General features: G+C 44.0%; 2 protein-coding genes across 4 annotated transcripts in view; one reads left to right on the forward strand and one right to left on the reverse strand.

Moving 5' to 3' along the window:
- The window catches only part of dennd1a (DENN/MADD domain containing 1A), a 36857-nt gene extending 18338 nt beyond the window's left edge, over positions 1–18519 (forward strand). Inside the window, exons 13-24 of one of the 3 annotated variants that reach the window (XR_013791980.1) lie at positions 1863–1988; positions 2445–2546; positions 3045–3132; positions 4117–4157; positions 4741–4812; positions 5934–5990; positions 9356–9490; positions 9719–9789; positions 10925–11059; positions 12290–12539; positions 13859–15123; positions 15155–18519. Coding sequence is in view for 2 of the 3 variants with exons in the window: in XM_079525128.1 (XP_079381254.1) it covers positions 1863–1988; positions 2445–2546; positions 3045–3132; positions 4117–4157; positions 4741–4812; positions 5934–5990; positions 9356–9490; positions 9719–9789; positions 10925–11059; positions 12290–12539; positions 13859–14926 (2145 nt within the window). In the remaining variant the exon portion in view is untranslated. Of the gene's footprint in view, positions 1–1862; positions 1989–2444; positions 2547–3044; positions 3133–4116; positions 4158–4740; positions 4813–5933; positions 5991–9355; positions 9491–9718; positions 9790–10924; positions 11060–12289; positions 12540–13858 lie in introns of all 3 variants that reach the window. The other 2 variants (XM_079525128.1, XM_079525129.1) reach the window with 2 other exon arrangements.
- A 3009-nt stretch (positions 18520–21528) lies between these two features.
- LOC306939445 (beta-1,4-galactosyltransferase galt-1-like) lies at positions 21529–22872 on the reverse strand (the record flags this gene model as incomplete). Its single annotated transcript, XM_079524033.1, has 1 exon — positions 21529–22872. The coding sequence occupies one exon, from the start codon at positions 22870–22872 to the stop codon at positions 21529–21531; it is 1344 nt and encodes a 447-aa protein (XP_079380159.1).
- Positions 22873–25235: the final 2363 nt, after the last annotated feature.

A 25235-nucleotide genomic window follows, 5' to 3' on the forward strand; every position in this document is an offset into this window, starting at 1 on the left:
TGGTTAAAATGTGTGTGCGCTGCCTGGCAGTGTTCAGCTTAGAGATAAACATGTTTTTAACAATAGTCTGGAGAACAAGATCAAAATGCATGAAGGTGGATTGAACAGAGCGAGATTATTTCTTGAAGCGTCATCATCCAAACAGTTTCTTGACATTTGATTATTATTTTGGCCGTTGTGTTGAGTGTGTAAAGGAGTATTAGTATGTGGCTGACTGTTGAGTGTAAAGGAGTATTAGTATGTGTCTGACTGTTGAGTGTAAAGGAGTATTAGTATGTGTCTGACTGTGTTGAGTGTAAAGGAGTATTAGTATGTGGCTGACTGTTGAGTGTAAAGGAGTATTAGTATGTGTCTGACTGTGTTGAGTGTAAAGGAGTATTAGTATGTGTCTGACTGACACTGTGTTGTGTGAGGGGGAGGGGCGTTTCGACTGCGCCCCTCCCCCTCATACAACACAATGTTGTGTCAAACCATGTGACCTCCATTGGAAATGCATTGGGCGGCCATGACACAACACAGCATTGATCCAACGAGCACGAGAATTGCATTAAAGGTGTGAGCTCAGCCTAAAGGAGTTTGTGTCTGACTGTGTTGAGTGTGAAGGAGTTTGTGTCTGACTGTGTTGAGTGTAAAGGAGTATTAGTATGTGTCTGACTGTGTTGAGTGTAAAGGAGTATTAGTATGTGTCTGACTGTGTTGAGTGTAAAGGAGTATTAGTATGTGTCTGACTGTTGAGTGTAAAGGAGTTTGTGTCTGACTGTTAAGTGTAAAGGAGTATTAGTATGTGTCTGACTGTGTTGAGTGTAAAGGAGTATTTATATGTGTCTGACTGTGTTGAGTGTAAAGGAGTATTAGTATGTGTCTGACTGTGTTGAGTGTAAAGGAGTATTAGTATGTGTCTGACTGTGTTGAGTGTAAAGGAGTATTAGTATGTGTCTGACTGTGTTGAGTGTAAAGGAGTATTAGTATGTGTCTGACTGTTGAGTGTAAAGGAGTATTTATATGTGTCTGACTGTGTTGAGTGTAAAGGAGTATTTATACGTGTCTGACTGTGTTGAGTGTAAAGGAGTATTAGTATGTGTCTGACTGTGTTGAGTGTGTAAAGGAGTATTAGTATGTGTCTGACTGTGTTGAGTGTAAAGGAGTATTAGTATGTGTCTGACTGTGTTGAGTGTAAAGGAGTATTTATATGTGTCTGACTGTGTTGAGTGTAAAGGAGTATTAGTATGTGTCTGACTGTGTTGAGTGTAAAGGAGTATTAGTATGTGTCTGACTGTGTTGAGTGTAAAGGAGTATTAGTATGTGTCTGACTGTGTTGAGTGTAAAGGAGTATTAGTATGTGTCTGACTGTGTTGAGTGTAAAGGAGTATTAGTATGTGTCTGACTGTGTTGAGTGTAAAGGAGTATTTATATGTGTCTGACTGTGTTGAGTGTAAAGGAGTATTAGTATGTGGCTGACTGTGTTGAGTGTAAAGGAGTATTAGTATGTGTCTGACTGTTTTGAGTGTAAAGGAGTATTAGTATGTGGCTGACTGTGTTGAGTGTAAAGGAGTATTAGTATGTGTCTGACTGTGTTGAGTGTAAAGGAGTATTAGTATGTGTCTGACTGTGTTGAGTGTAAAGGAGTATTTGTATGTGTCTGACTGTGTTGAGTGTAAAGGAGTATTAGTATGTGTCTGACTATGTTGAGTGTAAAGGAGTTTGTGTCTGACTGTGTTTAGTGTAAAGGAGTATTAGTATGTGTCTGACTATGTTGAGTGTAAAGGGGTTTGTGTCTGACTGTGTTTAGTGTAAAGGAGTATTTGTATGTGGCTGACTGTGTTGAGTGTAAAAGAGTATTTGTGTGTGTCTGTCGTGTCCAGATATCATCGTTAAAGAACCGCCTGAAGAAGGTTTCTATAACGACGGGGGAAGGCGTGGCCAGGGCTTTCCTGAAGAGCCAGGCGTCTCTGTTTGGAAGCTATAGGAACGCACTGCAGATCGAACCGGTAAGTACATCAAAGGCTACCATATAGACAGTGGTGGAAAGTAACTAAGTACATTTACTGTACTTAAGTATAATTTTGAGGTACTGTATTTGTACTTTCCTTGAGTAATTCCAACTTCGAATACGTACCATACTTACGTCTACTCCACTACATCTCGGTTCCAAATATTGTACTTTTACTCCACTACATTAATTAGAAAACTGTAGTTACTTTGTAGATTTTGATTATTATTACAAAACATACACTTAAAGGGCCACTTCACCCCTTTTGCAACCAGATTTTATTTTAATGATGTTTAGGACACAAGAAACACTTTCATGGGGATTTTATGTGTGTTGTGTTTTTAGATATTTTAGCATTTCAATATATATTTCCGTTTCCGAGTAACTTTTCCAACACTGCTGACCCCTGGACCAACCACTCCCTCTCAGACAATGTGTTTTCCTTTGCGTTTAGGGAGAGCCAATCACGTTTAATGAGGAGACCTTCATGAACCATCGATCCAACACCATGAGACAGTTTCTACACAACGCCATTCAGCTGCAGCTATTCAAACAGGTGCACGCACGCACGCACGCACGCACGCACGCACGCACGCACGCACATGCTGAAAATAGCCGATCTACAAGCTCACAACCAAATGAACACTGCTACCGATGTGTTGGCACTTCTTGTACCTCATGGCTAAACTCATGTACATACCTGCTGCCACGTGGACCTCCTGATGCGTTGCCGCTTTTTATGACACTTTTTTATGCTTAATACTGCTTTTGTGCTGCTGCTGGCATAGTGATACTGGACACAAAAAAAGAGTTCCATGTGACAGAGGGTTCTAAGTTGAACAAAAGTTGTTTTATATGTTAGAAATAGGTCAACAATACAAATGACGCTAGTTTTGTGGATTAATGTGTAACCTCGTGTACGTCCCTGCTGCTCTCCCTCCCCCCTTTTTCTTCTCTTATCTGAAATCTATGAATGAATGAGCTTGCACAAACATGATAGGACGATGCAATGTGTTCTCTTGTGACTCTTCTGCTCCTGTCCTGTACACTACAGTTTGTAGATGGTCGTTTGGACCTGCTGAACTCAGGGGAGGGCTTCAGTGACGTGTTCGAAGAGGAGATCAACATGGGCGAATACGCCGGTGAGCTCATCACACATATTGGTGGGCAGTGGTGGGAAAGTACTCACACGTTTCAATACTGCAATGTAGAAATACTTCCCTTACCTGTAAAATTCTGGAATTCAAAATGTACTTGAGTAAAAGTACAAAAGTATTGACATCAAAATGTACATAACATACATAATGTACCAAAAGTGAAAGTACTCATTATGCAGAATGTCCCATTTCAAGTTTTCAAATGTATACAAATCTTGTGAAAATAGCTGATCTACAAGCTCACAATGTGTCGCATTGTGAGCTATTGTGGACAGTAGAAAAGGAAAACATGAATTGAATGGTACCATTTTTTATTTCCCTCATTTAAACACTTTGCCAAAGTACAAATAGGAAAAGATTCCAATATTAGCACATGGAAGAAGCACGATTTACAAACTCTCAATGCGTCTCAGACTCACTGAGAGCTTGTAGATAATACTTTCCTATTATTTTGATATTAGAGAATTTGAAGTGGTCAAACTATCAATATGTGCAGAAGCATCTTCCATAAAATCCTGATTGTCTAGGATATTTCATGAAAGCAAATGTTTAGGCCTCATTCTGTGATTTCTGCAGCTGGTTGGCAGTATACTGTAGATTTTATTTAGCTTGCCTTTAATCCAATGTTAGCAACAAAAACTGCAATAATACTTCGAGTTGCTCCGATCAGTGATTGGCTGATTTTCACTCCAAAAGACTAGATCGGTGATCGCTAATTTACCTGATCTGGAGAAACTGATATTTTACACCATTTTAGTGGTATAAAAGTTGACCTTTGATCTTTTCCACCCATCCAGTCACACAAATCCTCCGTTCCACAGGTAGTGACAAGATCTAAATCCTCTGTCCATTCCACAGGTAGTGACAAGATCTAAATCCTCTGTCCATTCCACAGGTAGTGACAAGATCTAAATCCTCTGTCCATTCCACAGGTAGTGACAAGGTCTAAATCCTCTGTCCATTCCACAGGTAGTGACAAGATCTACCACCAGTGGCTGCTAACGGTCAAGGTGAGACGCATGGTTCATATTGCTGTAACTAACAACAGATAGTCCAACTTGAATGCATTGCTCAGTACACGTATTGTAGCTGTCATGTCATACCACCACCCACTGGTCAAGGGTTAAGTACTGCAACTCTTTTGTTCTTGCTTAACCCATTCAGGCCTGACGTCGAAATTAAAAAAAAAAGTTTTCTAAATCATGACAATTTTCGGAAAGATTTGAGGCACATTTTAACGATTTTTCAAAAATAGCAGACCTACAAGTTCATAGCGTGCCACTCGGTGGCGCGCTATGAGCTTGTAGATCTGCTATTTTTCAATAGCTAAATTATAACAATGTTTAAAACACCAAAAGGGGTTCCCGCCCAAAATGGGTTAATGGTTAATGTGGTTAAACGCTAACGTGACATGGATGCGTTCCAGGTCTCAATGGATTAAGAGCGTCTGCTAAATGCCTAAATTGTAATTAAAGGGCAACTCCAGGCTAAATAACACAATACGCTCGTCTTCCTACTTATGTTGATCCCAAATGACTTGCCATGGGGTCTATAACGACACGTTGATGATGTCTGTGATGTGTTGTGTGACAGAAAGGGGGCGGGGCCATCTTTAACACCATGAGGACCAGGGCCAACCCTGCCATGAAGACCGTCTACAAGTTTGTAAGCATTTGACCTTTGACTGCTACCTATAGACCATATATGCAGTATGCACATGACGGCCATCTTGTATGTAGACCCTCCAAAAATGCTTTATGCAATCGCATAATTTACTGCATAATCAGCCAAATGGCACAGATTATTTAGGGGTAAAAAAAATCTAAATGGGCACATAATCGTGCAAACTTCCTGCATATTTTGCAACTTCCCACATATTGCATGAAATCTCACATATTTTGCCTATTTCGCATTTGTCATTTTTGTTTTGGAAACGCTCGCTTTCAGGCAAAGCAAAGTCCTGCTGCCTACTGTACTGCATTATGTGCACATTCAAAACAGGTACTGTAGTTACGCAGGTCCGTTGAGTGATATTCAATCAACGCCAGCACTTTTAAAATGTATCTCCTGCAAGGAATTTCTTGACAGAAAGTAGCTCATAACATGTCTACAGTGGCTTTTTATGAAACAAACACTTCGCAGTTAGAAAGAGGATAAGTCAAACCGTTTGCATATGGCCTATTGACCCATTTAGACCTGAGCTCGATTCTACAAATGTCTTCTAAATCCTGACAGTTTTCTGAAAAACCTATGCTTCCATGTCAGTGGTTCTCAAACATTTTGAGGGCAAAGAACCCCAAAAATATATGAAAATGGCCGCCGACCCCCATCTGAAAATATGTTGTGCCAGGGTCCTCCCAGAAGCAAATATTTTAGTTAAAAACGTTCACTCTGAAAAAATATATTAGAGTGAACGTTTTTAACTAAAATATTTTGCAAAATCATGAAAATGTGGTGCAAATCTTTGAATATATTATATTCAAAGATTTGCACCACATTTTCATGATTTTGCAAAAAATAGCAGATCTACAAGCTTGTAGCACGGCACTCAGTGCCTTGCTATGAGCTTGTAAATCTGCTATTTTTGCTATTAGTTGCTATTAGTTAAAGTATAACATAATGCTTAAAACACCAAAGGGGGTTCCCGCCCAGAATGGGTTAAGACCTGAGGCCGATTCCGCAAACAAAACTTTCAACATTTTTCAAAAATGTTCAAAAATGACAGATGTACAAGCTGAGAGTATACTTCTAATTGTTGCATCATTCTCTCTATCCATGATATATAGGCGAAGGACCATGCTAAAATGGGCATCAAGGAAGTCAGGAGCAGACTCAAGCAGAAGGTATACAACTCTCTCTCTCAAAATACTGTACAGAAGCACAAAAAGATTAACCCATGTTCAAGTTCATATTCTTAACAGCGTTAATGTGTTCAGTTCGGTTGCTGGACCCACATAATTTATCCCAGCATAAACTCGCACATAACGTTTTTGGTCTAGTTCTTAGAGGAGCACCTTGAGATGTTGCTTGGTGCGCACAGCGGGCCGATGTTACTTTAGCCAGCATGAAACGAGGCTCTCGCTTCTCACTTCTTGCTTCTCACTTCTCGATTCTCGCTCTCGCTTCTCACTTCTCGCTTCTCACTTCTCGCTTCCAGCTCTCGCTCTCACTTCTCGCTCTCACTTCTCCATTCTCGCTCTCGCTTCTCGCTTCCAGCTCTCGCTCTCATTTCTCACTTCTCACTTCTCGCTCTCACTTCTCACTTCTAGCTCTCGCTTCTCCATTCTTGCTTCTCGCTTCTCACTTCTCGCTCTCACTTCTCGCTCTCACTTCTCGCTCTCACTTCTCGCTCTCACTTCTCGCTTCTTGCTCTCACTTCTCGCTTCTCCATTCTCGCATCCAGCTCTCGCTTCTCCATTCTCGCTCTCACTTCTCGCTCTCACTTCTCGCTCTCGCTCTCGCTTCTCGCTCTTGCTTCTCGCTTCTTGCTTCTCGCTTCTCCATTCTCGCTCTCACTTCTCGCTCTCACTTCTCGCTCTCACTTCTCGCTTCTCGCTTCTCCATTCTCGCTCTCACTTCTCGCTTTCACTTCTCGCTTTCACTTCTCGCTCTCACTTCTCGCTCTCGCTTCTCCATTCTCGCTTTCACTTCTCGCTTTCACTTCTCGCTCTCACTTCTCGCTCTCGCTTCTCTATTCTCGCTCTCGCTTCTCCATTCTCACTCTCGCTTCTCCATTTTCACTCTCGCTTCTCACTCTCGTTTCTCCATTCTCGCTCTCGCTTCTCGCTCTCGCTTCTCCATTCTCACTACTCGCTCTCACTTCTCGCTCTCGCTCTCACTTCTCGCTTCTCCATCTCCATTCTCGCTCCTCACTTCTCACTTCTCACTTCTCCATCTCCATTCTCACTCTCACTTCTCGCTTCTCCATCTCCATTCTCACTCTCACTTCTCGCTTCTCCATCTCCATTCTCGCTCCTCACTTCTCGCTTCTCCATTCTCGCTCCTCACTTCTCGCTTCTCCATCTCCATTCTCACTCTCACTTCTTGCTTCTCCATCTCCATTCTCACTCTCACTTCTTGCTTCTCCATCTCCATTCTCGCTCCTCACTTCTCGCTTCTCCATCTCCATTCTCGCTCCTCACTTCTCACTTCTCCATCTCCATTCTCACTCTCACTTCTCGCTTCTCCATCTCCATTCTCGCTCCTCACTTCTCGCTTCTCCATCTCCATTCTCCATTCTCGCTCTCGCTTCTCCATCTCCATTATCGCTCTCACTTCTCGCTTCTCCATCTCCATTATCGCTCTCACTTCTCGCTTCTCCATCTCCATTCTCGCTCTCGCTTCTCACTTCTCGCTCTCGCTTCTCACTTCTCGCTTCTCACTTCTCGCTCTCACTTCTCGCTTCCAGCTCTCGCTCTCACTTCTCGCTCTCACTTCTCACTTCTCCATCTCCATTCTTACTCTCGCTCTCACTTCTCACTTCTCGCTGTCACTTCTCACTTCTTGCTCTCACTTCTCGCTCTCGCTTCTCCATTCTCGCTTCTCCATTCTCGCTTCTCCATTCTCGCTCTCGCTTCTCACTTCTCACTCTCGCTTCTCCATTCTCGCTTCTCGCTTCTCGCTTCCAGCTCTCGTTCTCGCTTCTCACTCTCGCTTCTCCATTCTCGCTTCTCCATTCTCGCTTCTCGCTTCTCCATTCTCGCTGACCCATTCTCGCTTCTCGCTTCTCCATTCTCGCTTCTCGCTTCTCCATTCTCGCTGCTCCATTCTCGCTTCTCGCTTCTCCATTCTCGCTTCTCCATTCTCGCTTCTCGCTTCTCGCTTCTCCATTCTCGCTGCTCCATTCTCGCTTCTCGCTTCTCCATTCTCGCTTCTCGCTTCTCCATTCTCGCTGCTCCATTCTCGCTTCTCGCTTCTCCATTCTCGCTTCTCGCTTCTCCATTCTCGCTGCTCCATTCTCGCTTCTCCATTCTCAATTCTCGCTTCTCCATTCTCGCTTCTTCATTCTCGCTCCTCACTTCTCGCTTCTCGCTTCTCACTTCTCGCTCTCACTTCTCGCTTTCACTCTCAGGTACTCTCCTTCACTTCTCTTTTTCACTCTCTTTCCATAATAGGACATGCATGTTGTAAATAATAACTTATTTTTTACTATTATCCATCTATGAATCTACACAATTACATTTATATTATATATTTTATATACTGTAGATAGACATTTGTAGTATGTGACACCAGAGCTAGTAACAGTTGGTAAGCGAGAGCGCTTCATTTCGTTTGATCTGCCACAAAACGTGTATTTTGACAATGCATGCACACCTGCGCACCGGTTATGTGCACCCCTGGTTATATTTAATTGTGTCCATATTTCCCAGGCCTAACTCTACAGTGTCTACATGTATCAGAGGAGGTGGAGACAATTTATTAACCCTAGAACATTAAACACGGGTGATTTTCACCCAGACAATGATATTTTTGTAATTGTCATAATATTGCTGATGTCTGGGGTGGGTAGGTCCCACATCCCGGTTTTTGAGTGGTGCAACCACTCCTATAGACAGCTATGTGTGTGGCTGGGTCCCTGGGTCTGTCTGTCCCTGTGTCCCTGGCTGTGTCCGAGCACGAAAATAGCGTTCTAGAGTTTGTTCACCAAGTGTCACTGTCGCACAGCCTAACACACACAGGCCAGGGAGGAGGGCTTGTACAGTACAGTACAGTACAGTACAGTACAGTACAGTACAGTACAGTACAGTACAGTACAGTACAGTACAGTACAGTACAGTACAGTACAGTACAGTACCACTCACTTCAGACGGGTCTGATGTTTTTATACCGTCAGGTGTTCGGGTGAATTTCACCCGTGTTTAGTGATAGAGTGATAGAGAAAAATCCCTTTCCCTGTTTTATTTTTTTATTTTTACTGGACCATTCTCACATGTCCCAGTAATGGGTGGACCAAAGGAGAAGTTCACAGCTCCATTATTCTGCCCCCCTATGATAGGGTTATGATATCTATTTTCTTTTATTTTTTTTGTGAAAAGCCTTGATGAAATATTCAAGAAGAGTACCTCAAGTTGCCATGTATTGCTGTACTTCAAATTATTTTGATGAGAAGTATTTGTTTAGTGTTCTAGGGTTAAAGGTTGTTCCAATAACAACAACAAATATCTGATAATAACATGACATAACGTGGACCCTGTGACCTCTCCAGGAGCAAGCAGAGAACGGCTACACCACTGCAGGCGTGGCGGCCATCGAACACGACGGCTCTTCTGGCGCGGAGCTTAGAGAGGGAGTGTGGAGCACCCTGGACCCCCGCAGGCCCGTCACCGTGCACTTTGGACAGGTAGGCAGAACCACACCACCTACTGGACAGGTAGGCAGAACCACACCCGCCCGCATCGGAGAGCCTATACTGGTAGGGCTGTCACCGTAGTTTTAAGTCGGCGATTGAACTTTGGAAAATATGAATACAAATTTAATTTCTTTTTCCTTTTTAGGCTTCGTATTTAGAAATTGTGAAGTTGTTTCCACATGTGCTATATAAATACATTTGATTTGATTTCCTCCACAGGCGCGGCCCCCCAGGCCCCTGATGATGAAGAGACCGTCTAGCAATGTAGGCCTGGACGCCACCCCCGACCTGTACGTTATTATCACTATAATATGTAATTATATATTCAATGTACTAGGCCTGGTTATTAACACTAATATATTATAATACAACGTAGGCCTAGACAGCAACCCATATGTTATTAACACTATATTATATTATATATACAGTGTGGGCCTGGGCAGCAACCCAGACCTTTATGTTAACACACCACCACTTAAACCCATTAAAGGGATAGTTCAGATTGTTTTAACTTAAGTTGTATGAAATACTTGCCATTAATATAGTGGTTGCAACTGTATTAATTGATTGCCAGTTCTGCTCTGGTTTTGGTGAAATATCAAGTAGTTCCGGTCATTTTGTGGGGGGCACTGGGGGCCACACAGTAAAAGTAAATGAATCCACAAAACTAACGTCATTTGTATTGTTGACCTATTTCTAAAATATTAGTGCAACTTTTTTTACCCCTCTATCACACAGAACTATGTTTTTTGTGTCCATATCACTACGCCCAAAAAATAGTTCCATGTGATAGAGGGGTCAAAGTTGAACGAAAGTCGCGCTAATATTTTAGAAATAGGTCAACAATACAAAGTATGTTCGTTTTGTGGATTAATTTACTTTTACTGCGTGGCCCCAGTGCCCCCCACAAATTGACCGGAACTACTTAATATTGACCAAAACCAGAGCAGAACTCCCACCATGGGACTCGGGCAATCAATTAATACAGTTGCAACCACTATATTAATGACAAGTATTTCATACAACTTAAATTAAAACAATCTGAACTATCCCTTTAAGACCTGAGGCCGATTCTAAAAATCTCTTCTAAATCATCCCAGTTTTATGAAAAACCTATGTTGCTACATCAGTGGTGCTCAAACGTTTTCATGTCAAGGCCCAATTTGGCCGCCGACTAAAATGACCCACGTGGAAATAGATTTCAGCTGTTTTCAGCATGCAGCCAAACCAAAATCTTGTCTTTTAACCACTGTAAAAAACTAAAAACTAAAACAATGTATTTATTGTTTTGTTATTAAAACACAGGGAAAAGTTACATGCTAAAAAGAAAGTCTTACCCTACCTACATATAAACGCTCCAGATTTTGCTTTCTTCTTTTCCCTTTCTTCTTCTTCTTCTTCTTCTTCTTCTGTCGTCTGTTCTAGCTGTGGCCGCCCTACGCGTCACTACACAGTCTTTCTGTCGGAGGATTCGTCAGAGGACGAGCTGCAGCGCGACGACCCGTCCGCCTCGGGCTTTAACGAAACCTTTCTCTTCTCTTCCTTCGAATGGTCTCCCCTGTAAGCCAGACGACATACTCGAGTCGTGCAGCGAAAGCAGCCGCCCTAGCGAGTTCATGACGCTGTGTCGTGGACTCGCTAGGGTGCGGCTGTTTACGACGCGAGACGGAGTATACGTTTGGCTTCATGCACTTGACTTGATCGTCCAATCATTCTTTCCGTTTCTCACATTTTCCTTCAGTTGGTTTGTGTGCATTTTTAGAGGTCACTGCACACAAAGCCCTGACTAGACGTTAACCAACCCATTTAGACCTGATGCTGCATTCACATGGGATCAGGCAAGCGGTAGACGGCAAACGGCACCACCTGCTGCACTAAAATTACTTCCGGTTTGCCGTCTGCGGTCTGCCTGATCCCATGTGAATGCAGCATGAGGCCGATTCTAAAAAATGCCTTCTAAATCTTTCAGAAAAACTAGATGTGTATTTAAAAATTACAAAAATAATATGTTGCTATATACTGTACATGGCAATAACAACCCCAAAAGGGGTTATTCATAGCCTGAATAATTAAGTGAAACGAAATAAAAATTCAGACTGAAAGCCCCTCCCCAAGGCAGCAGTTTCTGGAATTGCCGTTGTCAAAGCGGCAGTCTTTTCAATCCGAATAGTAGGAAAGCAGATGACGTTGTTGTCAATCATGTGGCTATGGCTAACCCGGTTGCTACCCAAACAAACACAGTCAACGAGCGCTACTAGCATGTAAACAAAAGCGGTAAAATATGTCGGATGATGATGTTTATATAACCTGTCGTTTCTGTAAAGAAACTATTTATCATAGGTCGATGTTTGTTGTTTGACGCTGTCGAGTGACGGGGCTGATGGCTGATCAGCCAAATCAGCTGCTGCGATCAGATTTTCGATGGAGACTGTAGACAACCGTAGGCTGCGTCACCAGACCTGAATCGCCAGGACATATTTTTTAATGGTAGCGATTCAGGGCTAGAGCGAGGCTAGGTTATTGAGGCTCCCATAATATTTATTTATTTTATTTTGTACCTATCAAAGTAATTTTGTTTATTTGTTTCCTTATAAGTTAACTTTATTTCTGAAAATTGAAAGTTTTTCAAATTGATTTTATTTTATTTTTCAAAAATCTGGCATGGGTCAGACTCCAGTTCAATGCATGTAAACTAGCATTCAATTCACCACTCCACACTGTGCGAGTCGCGACATGCAGCCAGCCGCGACACTAAACAACAACCTCTTTGGCACCCCCCCCCCCCTGCAGGCCTCAACCCTACCGCTCCCTGAAGGAGTTGGAGTCCGCAGAAGGCGGTGGCGGCCAGGGGACGGAGCACCACACAGCCCCGCCTAGCCCTACGACGACGGCCGCCGCGGGCGACGTGCTCTCCAACGTCAGTCTGCTGGGGGAGCTGTTCAGCTGCCAGGACGAGCCTGAAGGCACACAGCCACTGAGCCTGGCCAAGAGTCTGGAGGACCTGCGCACGCCCAACCAGCTGTACACGTTCACACACCAGGTGACAATGAGCCCAACCAGCTGTACACGTTCACACACCAGGTGACAATGAGCCCAACCAGCTGTACACGTTCACACACCAGGTGACAATGAGCCCAATCAGCTGTACACGTTCACACACCAGGTGACAATGAGCCCAACCAGCTGTACACGTTCACACACCAGGTGACAATGAGCCCAACCAGCTGTACACGTTCACACACCAGGTTTTGACTTTTTGAGGTGTATTTGTACTTTTAGGCATTTATTTGAAGACTAGTTACTTGGTAGATTTGTATTATTATTAGAAAACATACATTTACCACTTCAGGCCTATATACTGTAGGCCTACATTTCAGCCATTTGAAAATGGCCGATCTACAAGCTCACAATGCGTCGCAATGTGACGCATTGTGAGCTTGTAGATCGGCTTTTTCAAATGATTTTTACTTAGTATTTTTACTTGACATTTTCAAGTTTTCAAATGTATACAGTAGGACTGACGACGTTAGTGTGTGTTTTGTATTAATAATTAATCTACGAAGTAACTAAAGTTTTCAAATAATTGTAGTGGTGTATAAGTACAGTAATTGCCACTGAGCGGTGCCTTATAACCGCTCCAATGAACAGCTGTGTATGTATGTATGTATGTATGTATGTATGTATGTATGTATGTATGTACAGTATATGTGACGAGTACGGACATCTGCAATACCGCTGGGTGACCTGTTGAGCTTCACACACACACACACACACACACACACACACACATTGATTGATTGATATGTTTATTGACAATGTTTACATGTACAGAAAAATGCACATAGTTATACATCACTATCAAAAGGATAAATGCAAGAAAGCCAACGGCTTATTTCCATTGCAGTCCCTTAGTTGAACATGAAACACAACAATGAATGTGTATGAGTGAGCGTGTCCATGGGAGTGTTTTAGGAATGTGTTTTATTATTATTATTATTATTATTTATTTATTTTTGTGTGTGAGTGCGTATGTGTGCCTATATGTATGTGTACACAAGAGACAATGGGTACATAACACACATCAGGGGGATATGCAATAGTAAAAGGATTCAAGCATTCAATGTACAATAATTTCAAAAAGAAAAAGACATTTACAAATTAGATGGACTGTGGCAACTGAAACCGAAGATAGGTTAGGATGTATCCTGCTTAGCCACACACACACACACACACTCACTCACAGGCCAGAGAGGAGGTCTTGACACACACACACACACACACACACACACTGCACCAATCAGTTCGCATGGGTGCGATTTTTAATTGTGAATATATGCTCACGTTTTGTTTGTGTTGCAGCGCATGGATCTGTCTGCCAACGAACGCACCTGCACGCTGCCCGGGCTCAAGCTCTCCCACCCCTACACCAAGCAGTGGAGCGGGCAGGACGACATGGCCCTGCCTGTGTGGGCCTCTCCTGGCTGGGAGCGAGCGCCGTCAGAGGCACAGCAGGAGGCACAGCCGCCTGATGGCACCGAGAGCTTTGGCCCGGGCCCCGTCTACCCCGATCCGTCCGGCGGTGAGAGCAACATCACCATCCCGCGGCCCCAAGGAAGGAAAACGCCGGAACCCGGCAAGATCCTGGCACCGCACGTGACGAAGCCCCGCACCACGCCCACGGGCGTGCGCGAAGGACGGACGTCCGCAGGGGGGCAGGAGTTTAGGCAAGCGTTGGGGATGAGCCCCGGTGAGGATCTCCTCAAGCCCGCCAGGCCGGAGGACGACGAAGACTTAGACTTGTTGAACCTTTTGGACCCTCTCAACGACTCTGCGCAGAGCACCGCCGCCACTTCCCTCCTATACGAAGGAGGGGAATCCGCTTCTTCGGCCTCCAAACCGAGCCTTCCGCCTCGGCCCAACCTGCCCGGCCTTCCCTGCCTCCCTCCGTACGCCCACGCGACGACACTCAACCCCTTCGCCCATGGCCTGCGCACCACCTCCCCCCTCACGCACTACTCTCCGACAGTGGGCGCCAATCCCTTCGCCGGAGTCTACGGCGCGTCTCCCGTCGGGCCATATTTCCATGGCCCGCCCAGGCCACACCCCCCCTCCGCGCTGCCCGAACTCTATAGGGCCTACTCCCCGGGAACTTTCTCCGCTGGCTTTCGGCCACTCGCGTCGGCTTTCCCCCCCGCAGCCGCCGCCTCCCTACCCCGCCTGTCTGCCAGCAACCACGCCCTCTCCGCCCTGGCGGACTCGCCCAGTGTGCCCAACCTGGCTCCGAGAAAGCTGCCAAAAACCGGGGCGGATTCTCCGCCGGCGGCAACTCAGGACTTCTTCGGCGATCTTTTGACTATGGCCAAGCCGGCCACGCCTCCCAAGAAGAAGGCAGACGACCTTCGGAGGAGATGGGAGACGTTTGATTAACATCTGGCAATAATGCCCCCCCAACCCCCCCTTCCCCCGGGCTTTACCGTCCCCAAAGTACCACCAGCTGTGCTGCGGACCCATGGGCAATAAAGCACGCCTGGTGGCTGGAAGTTGCAGCCGATGCATAAACGCAGACTTCCCCGTCTGCGAGACGCAGGGATGTAAAACGTGTGTGTGTGTGTGTGTGTGTGTGTGTGTGTGTGTGTGTGTGTGTGTTGAGTTGAGTTTTGGTCTCTTTTCGCTCTCGGGCAAGAACAGTAGACACATACAGTACGTGGCCCTTGCTTCTTCAGCACAACTCACCTGTCCACAGTTAACCCATTAAGACCTGTAACCAGATTATCCAAATTGTCTTCTAAATCATGACAGTTTTCTGAAAAACCCTATGTTTCTACAGTGTATATCAGTGGTTCTCAAACTATTTCATGTCAAGGACCCCAAGAATTATATGTAATCAGCTGCCAACTCCATCTGAAAATATGTTGTTTCCAGCCCCCCCCCCCCCCCCCAGCAGCAAAGAAACCGAATGTTAAGGAATATATATTCAAAGATTTCCGCCATATTTTCACGATTTTTCAGTAATGGTTGTTCCAGGTCTTAATGGCTTAATTGTTTGATTCTTTGCAGACGATCCTGCTGTGCGCGCCTCGTCTCCGATGCCACCCTATAGTCATACATGCTTATTCCGCTCAATACTTATAGCTACTTTTGTGACGTACAAATGCCAGTGACCCGAAGGGTGAGGGAAAATTATGTGATACTCTTGTAACAAAAAAAAAGAAAACAGTGTTTGTCAAAAATGATGCTAGACCTTATCGGTGGGGAAGCTAGTTCGCTATTGTTGATTACCAGCTTTGTGGCATTATGGTAGTTATGACGTGTGGCACATTGCAAACATGCAGTTATTTCATCTGTCGAGTCGGATCATGCTGACAGGGTTTTTTGGAACGAACCCGCCATCACTTCATGATTGCACCACTGATAACAAATTATGAACTGAAAGTGTATTTCACGTTTTGATCAACCAGAAAAAAAAGGGTTTTCCCCAAACTCCTCTAGCACTATGACCGTGCCGAAGAATCATAAACGAGGCTATAACTCTCGGGCTTGTGTCGTTAATCCCTGAATTATGTGTGACGAACTCCTGTGAAAACCCTTGATGGGATAAATGACCCACTTTGAATATGCAGTGAGACACTGAATATCTGTAACTCTACAGCACTTCCTGTCAATAAATGCTATGGGAACTTCTTCATCTGCGACTGTATATACAGTATAATCCAAGTTTATGGAACATCTTATAGAGCACTGTTTCCCAAACAGTGGGTCGGGACCCATTTGTGGGTCGTGGACACATTTGTATGGGTTTTTCCTACATTTATTTCAAAACATTTTCAGAAAACATTCCCATAAAAGCAAAACATTTTCATGAATTAGAAACAAAATTAGATTTTTTTTTTGTAATTTCATGAAGAAATAAACGAAAAAAAAGTAGTGAAAATGCTGTTTTCACTAGTTAGGGTCCCGGGCAAAAGTCTAATCTCTCTTTGGGTCTCGCACTATAAAGTTTTGGAACCAGAGTTATAGAGCGCCAAAGTCTAATGTAATGTACACATCCTACCTGGGTCGTGTTTTTTTTGTTGACGCTGCCGAATTAGTTATATTTTCACCAGAAACAGACCGTGTCAAACTATGAGTGACTGACTGACGTAAACGATACAGACACCTCCCCCTGACAATATCACGGAGACATTTGGTTTATTTTTGGACCACAGTTCTTATATGGGACGGTTTTAACATGACCCAATGTTGTTCTCCATAGAGAAATTACTTCTTGACACCGGGGATGAGCGAGTGACGCCAGGACTTAAGTTCATTTTATTTTTAATTTTCAGTCTGAAACGTTTCTGAACCAATCATAGCGTCATATCCCTTCAGGCTATGGGACGTTAGTAGCTCCACTACACTGTTTGTTTAGTGAGAGACAGATGGCCAGCAAAGCATGTTTGCTACTACGTGGCTTATTTCTAACCTATAATGTTTTCAGTTACCTATTTTAGCGTGATGATTAAGTTTAAAATGAATAATACACTGTCTGGATGTCATCTTAAATGAGATTAAATACAGAGTAGTTCTGTAATCAAAATCAGCTGTGTTTGGAGGAACGTGCAGCAATGGGAATCAAACTGATGAAATTAAATCAAGATTCTTTCGGGCCATGTTACGTCATCACGCAGCACGTTTTTGTTCAAGGGAAGTAATTAAAATTGGCTTTATATGGACTTGATATAAAAATAGAAAATACACAAATTGAAATGTCCCCATTGTTTTGGCATCTATTGTTAAGGTTTATGACACATGATGACCACGGATATGCTCTAAAAGTGAAGAAATGTATTTTTCATTTCACTACGTCTTTAACTGTTCACTGCTAACGTTTGTGGAAGGAAACAAATGTCTACTGATTACAGTCCATAATCAAAATTCCCTTTTTACATTTTTTGCCTACGTCAGTCCTTCTCAAAGTGGGCTCCAGAGCGACATGTAGATCTGCCTTTTTTATTTTCATGAAACTTCTTGGCAAAATTATGATGTTAAGAACCGCTGAGCACTGAGGCACAGGTGCGGTTGAGAACCGCTGATTAAGTTGCATGATGGAAATGGAATACCTCCTTAACAACCATAACAACGACCCACCTTGACAAAACTAAGTCATTGGATTTTTTTCATGTCTCATGAAAGCAGGGAATCATAGCTTCAAATTGACATTGGTTGACAGTTTGACCCACCAGTTTTGGAGATATGGCTTATAGAGTAATGTCTCGTTGAGAAAACGGGTCTGAAAGGTTCACTTCCGTGGACACCTAGCTACATGTTTAATCATTTATTTCATATTTGCTTGTCGATTTCAGCTCTCACATTTATTTCCGACATGCATAGTATGTGAAGAATCTGCCTATGCTATTGCTCCTTTGGTGAAAAGCTGGAGGCTGCACGATGGCAGCCCCTCAGTCTCATTTTATCAGCAAAATGAAAAGAAAACCTTTGTGTCCAGTCCAAATAATAAACACAAATACCTTTGTGTATTATTAAGTGTGGTGGTAGGAAGTCACATTTGATGACATTTTGTAATCTCTGGCACCCAATATACACTGTTTTATCAGTGTTCATTCAACTCTGAGAGTATAGAAATGTACACCGAGTTAGAAACCCTTAGTTCACCCCCTGGACCTGTTCAGAAGCACTCAACAGGTACTATTCTCAATTTGGTATTGTGACAGTGTGCCATTATTTTCCTTCAACAATTATTAGTCCTTCCATTGTTTACATCAGTAGAACTCCAAATCTTTTCTTTTTTTTTTATGCCACAGTGGGTCCAATCAACAGACGTCGATGTAATATCGGCTGATATTTACTCATTGGTGAATATCTGTCCAGTCGTACACTTCTCATGATTAAAAAGGTAATCAGCATTTAATATAATAATTAAGCACTTTTAAGTTTGATTTTGTGTTGGATGTGTTTTTATCTGTTTTCTGTTTTTCTCGTAATTAAAACATGTCATGCAATCATTTGGGTGGTTTCCATTAGTTCACTTAAAGTGTCTTCTCCTACTTTTTTATTATGTCCAGCTTTGAGGGTTTGTGTGAAACACAAATAATGTGTGAACACAGTGAAAACGAAGGTGAGGATGCAATTGACCGGAATGAGATGATGTATTATGATGATAAGAGCGCCCCAGTGCTCCGCCAGTGTCCCCCCAGTGCCTCCCCAGTGCTCCGACAGTGCCTCACCAGTGCTCCGCCAGTGTCCCCCCCCAGTGCCTCCCGAGTGCTCCGCCAGTGTCCCCCCAGTGCTCCGCCAGTGTCCCCCCAGTGCTCCGCCAGTGTCCCCCCCAGTGCTTCCCCAGTGCTCCACCAGTGTCCCCCCCCAGTACCCCCCAGTGCCACTGCTTCCCCAATGCTCCACCAGTATCCCCCCAGTGCTCCGCCAGTGCCTCCCCAGTGCCTCCCAAATGCTCCGCCAGTGCCCCCCCAGTGCCTCAGTGCTCCGCCAGTGTCCCCCCAGTGCTCCGCCAGTGTCCCCCCCCCCCAGTACCCCCCCCCAGTGCCACTGCTTCCCCAGTGTTCCACCAGTGTCCCCCCCCAGTGCTCCGCCAGTGCCTCCCCAGTGCCTCCCAAATGCTCTGCCAGTGCCCCCCCAGTGCCTCCCCAGTGCTCCGCCAGTGTCCCCCCAGTGCCTCCCCAGTGCTCCACCAGTGTCCCCCCAGTGCCTCCCATGCAGTGCCTCTAAAATCATGAAAAACGACATACTTAACTAAAGAATGGCGTCCGAAACCATGAACCTAGTATGTCGTTTTTAATCCTCCAAAATCATGAAAAACGACATGCATGTAGTTTTTTTGTGATTTTCATATTTTTTCAAATCCTCAAATCATGAAAAACGACATACTATAGTATGTCGTCCCAAACCATGAACTATAGTATGTCTTTTTTTCGTGATTTTCATATTTTTTTCAAATCCTCTAAAATCATGAAAAACTACATACTATAGTATGCCGTCCGAAACCATGTATGTCATTTTTCCGTGATTTTTTTTTTCAAATCCTCCCAGTGCCTCCCCAGTACCTCCCCAGTGCCTCCAAAATCATGAAAAACGACATATGCCGTCCGAAACCATGAACCTATAAGGCCTATGTCTTTTTTTCGTGATTTTCATATTTTTTTTCGAATCCTCCCAGTGCCTCCCCAATGCCTTCCAGTGCTCCGCCAGTGTCCCCCCAGTGCCTCCCCATTGCCTCCCCACTCCCCAGGACTCCACCAGTGTCCCCCAGTGACTCCCCACCCAAGGCCTCCAAAATCATGAAAACGACATACTATATGCCAGTGCTCCGCCAGTGCCTCCCCAGTGCCTCCCCAGTTCTCCGCCAGTGTCAGATATCAGATAATATGCATAATTAAGTTCAGCCTTTTGGCCCCTTGGGAAAAATAATTGCCCACCTCTGTTGTAGATGGTTTACACTTTACTAATAGTGATACATAAATATATAAATAAACACCATGATCAACTAGACATTCAAATTGAACCTCATAGCTTATCATACAAATGTGTATGCGTCTTAATTAATTGACCAGTATGCTTGCTGCCTACAGCGCTGCCAGCCATTTGTTTGATACTTGATTGTTTGATGGAAAGTCCAGACAATAAAAATCCTTCCTTCTAAAGGATGCGGGCTGGACGCGACAACTGTTTACGCCCCTTTTTGGATAGCCTACTCTGCAAGCCATATTCTATGTACAAGGATGAAGCTCGCACTTTCAAAACTGATGTTACTGGTAGTGTTGCTAACAGTAATGAAAACACAATCGGATTCAGAAATCCGGTTGCCCAGGTATCTGACCATTGTTTGTACAACTAGGAAAACATGACCTACTCCTTAAGACCTCTACTTCTAGAACCATGCATCGTCGGTGACAGTGCATGTGTGTAACTCTGCTATGTTACTGAAATGTGGAGTTAAATGCTGCAAATATAACTCCTAACGTTGTTGAAGTGGGACTCATAGATCCCCCTGACTTATTTACAAAATCATTCCTGCATCCCAGGACTCATTACATTGAGAATCTATTTACATCACTGCTTGGAATCAAGAATATAGTTAAGTGAAATGCCTGACCCCGTTCTCTAGCTGAATAAAGCAGATAGGAGTACAGGCCTATTAGTTAAATGTTGACAACAAAAAAAGAGAGCAGGGCATTTGCCACGAATGTGAATTATCCAGAATAATAATCATTACAAGTCCTCGTGGAGGAAAATAAAGATTCACATTGTTCTAAATTCTAATTCTCAATGAAATCGTGGCTACCTCTGCTGACGGGAGACAATATGTTTTACAACAGGAGACAGCTATTAGGGGACCATCTCTTGAAGTCCCCTCACACACTGATGCCTGTCAGTCATACTGTGGAACAATGCCTAATTTTATCCTCTACTCCCACTGCTACTCTGAAATGAGGGACGCAAAAGGACACCTGGTTGCCTTAAGTGACATTTTGTCATGCTGTGGCGACCCTCACTCCTAAATTAGTTTTAACCTCATCCCATGAATGTCAAACTGAAACTGGTGCCTCACAACATGAGCCTGCACCACTCCTTATTTTCTATACCACCAACGCGCTCGGTTGCACTTCCGCATTTGAGCGGAAGTAGACGTTCTGAGACGGTACTTCCGGCAGTCTTCCGGGTGCTTCAAAACGCCACTGAGCAACTTCCACTGACATGAATAGCTGGGGGGTGGAGCTTCGCGCCAGTTCAGTCTCTATCCTTTTATATACTCTATGACGCACCCCCATGACCAGGCAAACAATGCCAGCTAAACGCCGGCCACGCACAGCTCCTATTAATTAGCCTGATGAGGGGGGCGTTGCGCTGCTAGGGGTAACCTGTCAAGTTCAACCCACTACACATGTATTGAATGTTTGTCAATGTGCACTGTCCCATAAATGAACAAATAAAGTAAAACCGTTAAAAGATAATCGCTAAGAAACTGATAATCGCAGCCCTATACGTGTGTGCAACTGCGTCCATGCTCCATCATCTCAATGCTGTTCTCTCAGCATCCCTATTCTCCCCAGGGCCTTGTCCACACTGGGGATCAGCTTGTCATGAAACCCCCACAGCCTGGTGTCGACGCGCATGTGCTCTTTGGACACGCATATCTGGTTGTAACTGGGTGGTATGGTGTGTGTGATCAAGCAACCCCGGAGATGCATAACCAAACCCATGTCTGGAGGGACCTTGAATGTCTCTCCGAAGTTCTTCAGCACTTTGTGCACTGATGTCTGCTGCACCATTCTTGGCTGAACTATCATCTTGTATGCCCCGGCTTCTCTGTTCGTTTCATATAATCTATAGATGTTCTCCAGGATATTTATTCCTGGCACCCCTTCCCACTGGGGTAGGTGGAACTTTGCGCTGGGGTCCACATGGTCAGTTGGAAATAAGTGCATCTCAAAGAGGAACACCCCCGCGTTCGGATTCTGCTGTTGGAGCTGGCTCACCAGGGAGATTAGGCTGTTTTGGTTTTGACCGTACGGTACAATAATCTCATCTATGTCATGCAACAGGACATAGCGCGAGCGGTCCATGTATCGGTAGATACATTCGTTGAGTGTGGTCAGCTGGCCATAGTAGTGCAGGTCCCCCGGTCCATGCTCGAGATACCGCCATCCCCTCGACGGTGTGAGGTGCTTGTCCACGGGCCAGGGAACCACCTCTACAAAGCCCTCCTGGCTGTAGCTGCGCAGCAGGCGGTCGAGGTCTGGACCACAGCTGGTGTTGTAGACCACCACCCTGTTCACGCCCAGCAGCCGGTACATCTCCAGGGCCTGTGTGAACTGAAGGACGTTGTTGTAGTCCCCGTACAGGGTGGGGATGCACACTGTGAGGTTGAACTGGGGCTCTATCGCCTCTGTCCCGCCGCTCTCCTGGTTACCTACAGGGAGAAAGATCTGCCACTGTGCTTCCATGCTATCTGAATGAGTCAACAGGGTGACATGGGTCGCTTTGCATCCCTCGGGGATCGAACACATGACGTCCATAGTCTCAAAAGGAAAACCGAAATCATCCATGCCTGCGTGTCGTACAAAGCTAGCCGGAGTGCTGCGTTTGGAAAGGTTGCCGCTGCAGCAGAAAACACAGTGAAGGATCATCATGGAATCTCTCCTGAATATACCAATGATGCGCAGATCCCAGCCTTTCACCCTGCGGTCCATGTAGGCAGAAACCAGCAGGTGCTTGGTGTTATTCAGAGGGGTGATGCTCTGGGTAGAGGTACGGCAGGGGCACATGTTTTTCTTTGGATTCAGATTCAGGACGAATATGTACATGAAGATGCCGGCAGTAAACAAGAGGAGGATGAACCACAGTTTTTGTTTATTCATTTTGCCTGTAGAAATCATTCCAAACTCAAGACTTGTATGATGTGACGTTTCTTCTTGTCCCGACTTCCGGCACAGTTGTTAAAGAGGGTCATAGGATGTAGGATGTGTTGGGAAAGGCCTTGTGGCCTTATGATTTAGGGGACTTGTATCTTGCCTTAGGCGTTGGGGGAGGCTGGTGAACTAGTCAAGCCCAATGATTTAGGTACCCCTTGATATATGATTCTTACTTACAATATGAGATACTTAGTAGTCTAAGTTATCTGCCTGTGTTATATATGTTCTTCAGTGCTCCTAGGCACCACACTTTATAGGGAGAAATGACATCATGGCCTGACGTCGCCATCCACCCTTTCCGTGACAACAACTTATTTCTTACTCGACTGTTCCATATCTATGTCATAAATTACCTATTTTATTTAAGGTTGCTACAGTAGTATTTACGCATTTCAAATCTACATAATTAGTCAATCTATAAAGTCGAAACTTGTGTGGCACATATGCCCCTGACTTTGTATATCACTATTTGCATGATGTATCTGAGTGGCAATTGACCACTCTGCATTAAACATTACATAGGGAATCATCCCCTATTTGGCTGTGGGGTTGTCTGATTTGAACTATACATTATTGGTTCCGCTCAAGACATCCTGATGTATTTTAAAACCATCTGTTCATTATCATTACGTTCGAATCAAGACCAATTTACCATAAAATGAGTGAGTTCTAAAACTCCCTTCATTCAATTGTCTGATAGATTATTGACTATAGGAAAGTTGTCATAGTTGTCATATTTACAAGCCATTCGTTATTCCAAATTGAATTAAAAGTATCTTCTCTAAAAAATGTGAAATGTCAGCTAGCATAGGCATAGTGCTGGTGCAAGTAAATACTATACTGCATGTCATCTCACTCACAAGGATCTTGTTACCCGCGTCGCAAAACTGCTTATTTTAGGCATGTAGCCACAGGAGCCCTTAAAAGTGGGTCGCTGCTCAACACGTAAAATGTCTTGAGACACTGTAGTAAAGTTGATTCAGATTGACCAGCCAAAAAGCAGTACTCTCTACTCACCGAATCACTATGACACCACCAATGGCCCACCATCGCAATCGCACGTACCTCACCACAGAGTGGATGTACAGTGTTCCATCACATGAAAGGAAAAAGACAGTCATTAGTTCATCCCTGGAATGTTTCTTTTTGTCACATATAGTCCTCCATTGTTCATGCCTCTGTCCAAGTGCCTGCTATCACTCGCATGTCCATGTTCCCAAAATGTCATTCGGGAAATAGTTCTTTCCCGCCTGTGTTGGGCCCCAAACCAACACACGCATACTGTTCAGACATCAAAGTGCGGAAACAGTCTGACTGTACATGTGACTTGCCGTGCGATGCGATAGGCGATCCATCTGATGGTCCCACAGTAATCAGGTTCCGTAAAACACAGTACTACTGATTTCTATGTCTGGTGAATCAACTTTGCCAATAATACCCGTTACATATCTAATTTCACCTCACTCACACTAACGTATGAGTTCTGTGTCTCACTTTTTAGGTTCACACAATACTATTACTCAAATGCTCCTATGCGGTAATTCAACTTTTCTCATGAGGGAATTGCGCTTGTCCATATGATCAACTCAACACAACTCCAATCCATGTCTTCCCTAATGGATGACCTGTCAGTATATTTAGATTGGACCGTAATACTCTGCATGTAGTTGAATACTGTAAATACTGGTTACTGTGTAGATTATGATTATTACAAATCATACATTAACCACTCCAGCCCTATATACATTTTTTCCATGTTGAAAATAACTAATTTACAAGAACAACACATTGTGAGCTCGTAGATCTGCTTATTTTACAGTTATTTTATAATTCAAAATGAGACATTCTGCTAAATCGACAGAGTTTCTTAAATACAGCCACAGCTAACACTAATTTACTCAAGTAAGCCTACATTTGAATTCTGGACATTTACTTGTTACAGACTAGTATTCCTATATCGCGATAAAGTAACACATTTCTCCACCACTCATAATACTGTAATAATAGACTTATTGACACTCACCGAAGACTTCCCAGCTCCCAAGCTAGACCCATCACAAGTGTGTCCACTCAGAACAGCTGCTGTGAGAGGTGGGGGATAAGAACGGAACTACTTTCTGAACTCTACCTATCCTGACAAATGTTCCTTAGTTGATTCTGATCATGAGGAACTTCTAATCTTTCTACAAAAAATGCCATAGTGATATATTCTGTATAGCAATAAAAACGAAAGGTTCCCAGGAAAAACACAAACAGGGGTTCCTGTCTTGACTGGGTAAAAATACGATGACAGTTACAAGCATTACCTA

Source organism: Electrona antarctica, assembly GCF_951216825.1.
Source record: "Electrona antarctica genome assembly, chromosome: 16".
In the NCBI taxonomy this organism is placed as follows: domain Eukaryota; kingdom Metazoa; phylum Chordata; class Actinopteri; order Myctophiformes; family Myctophidae; genus Electrona; species Electrona antarctica.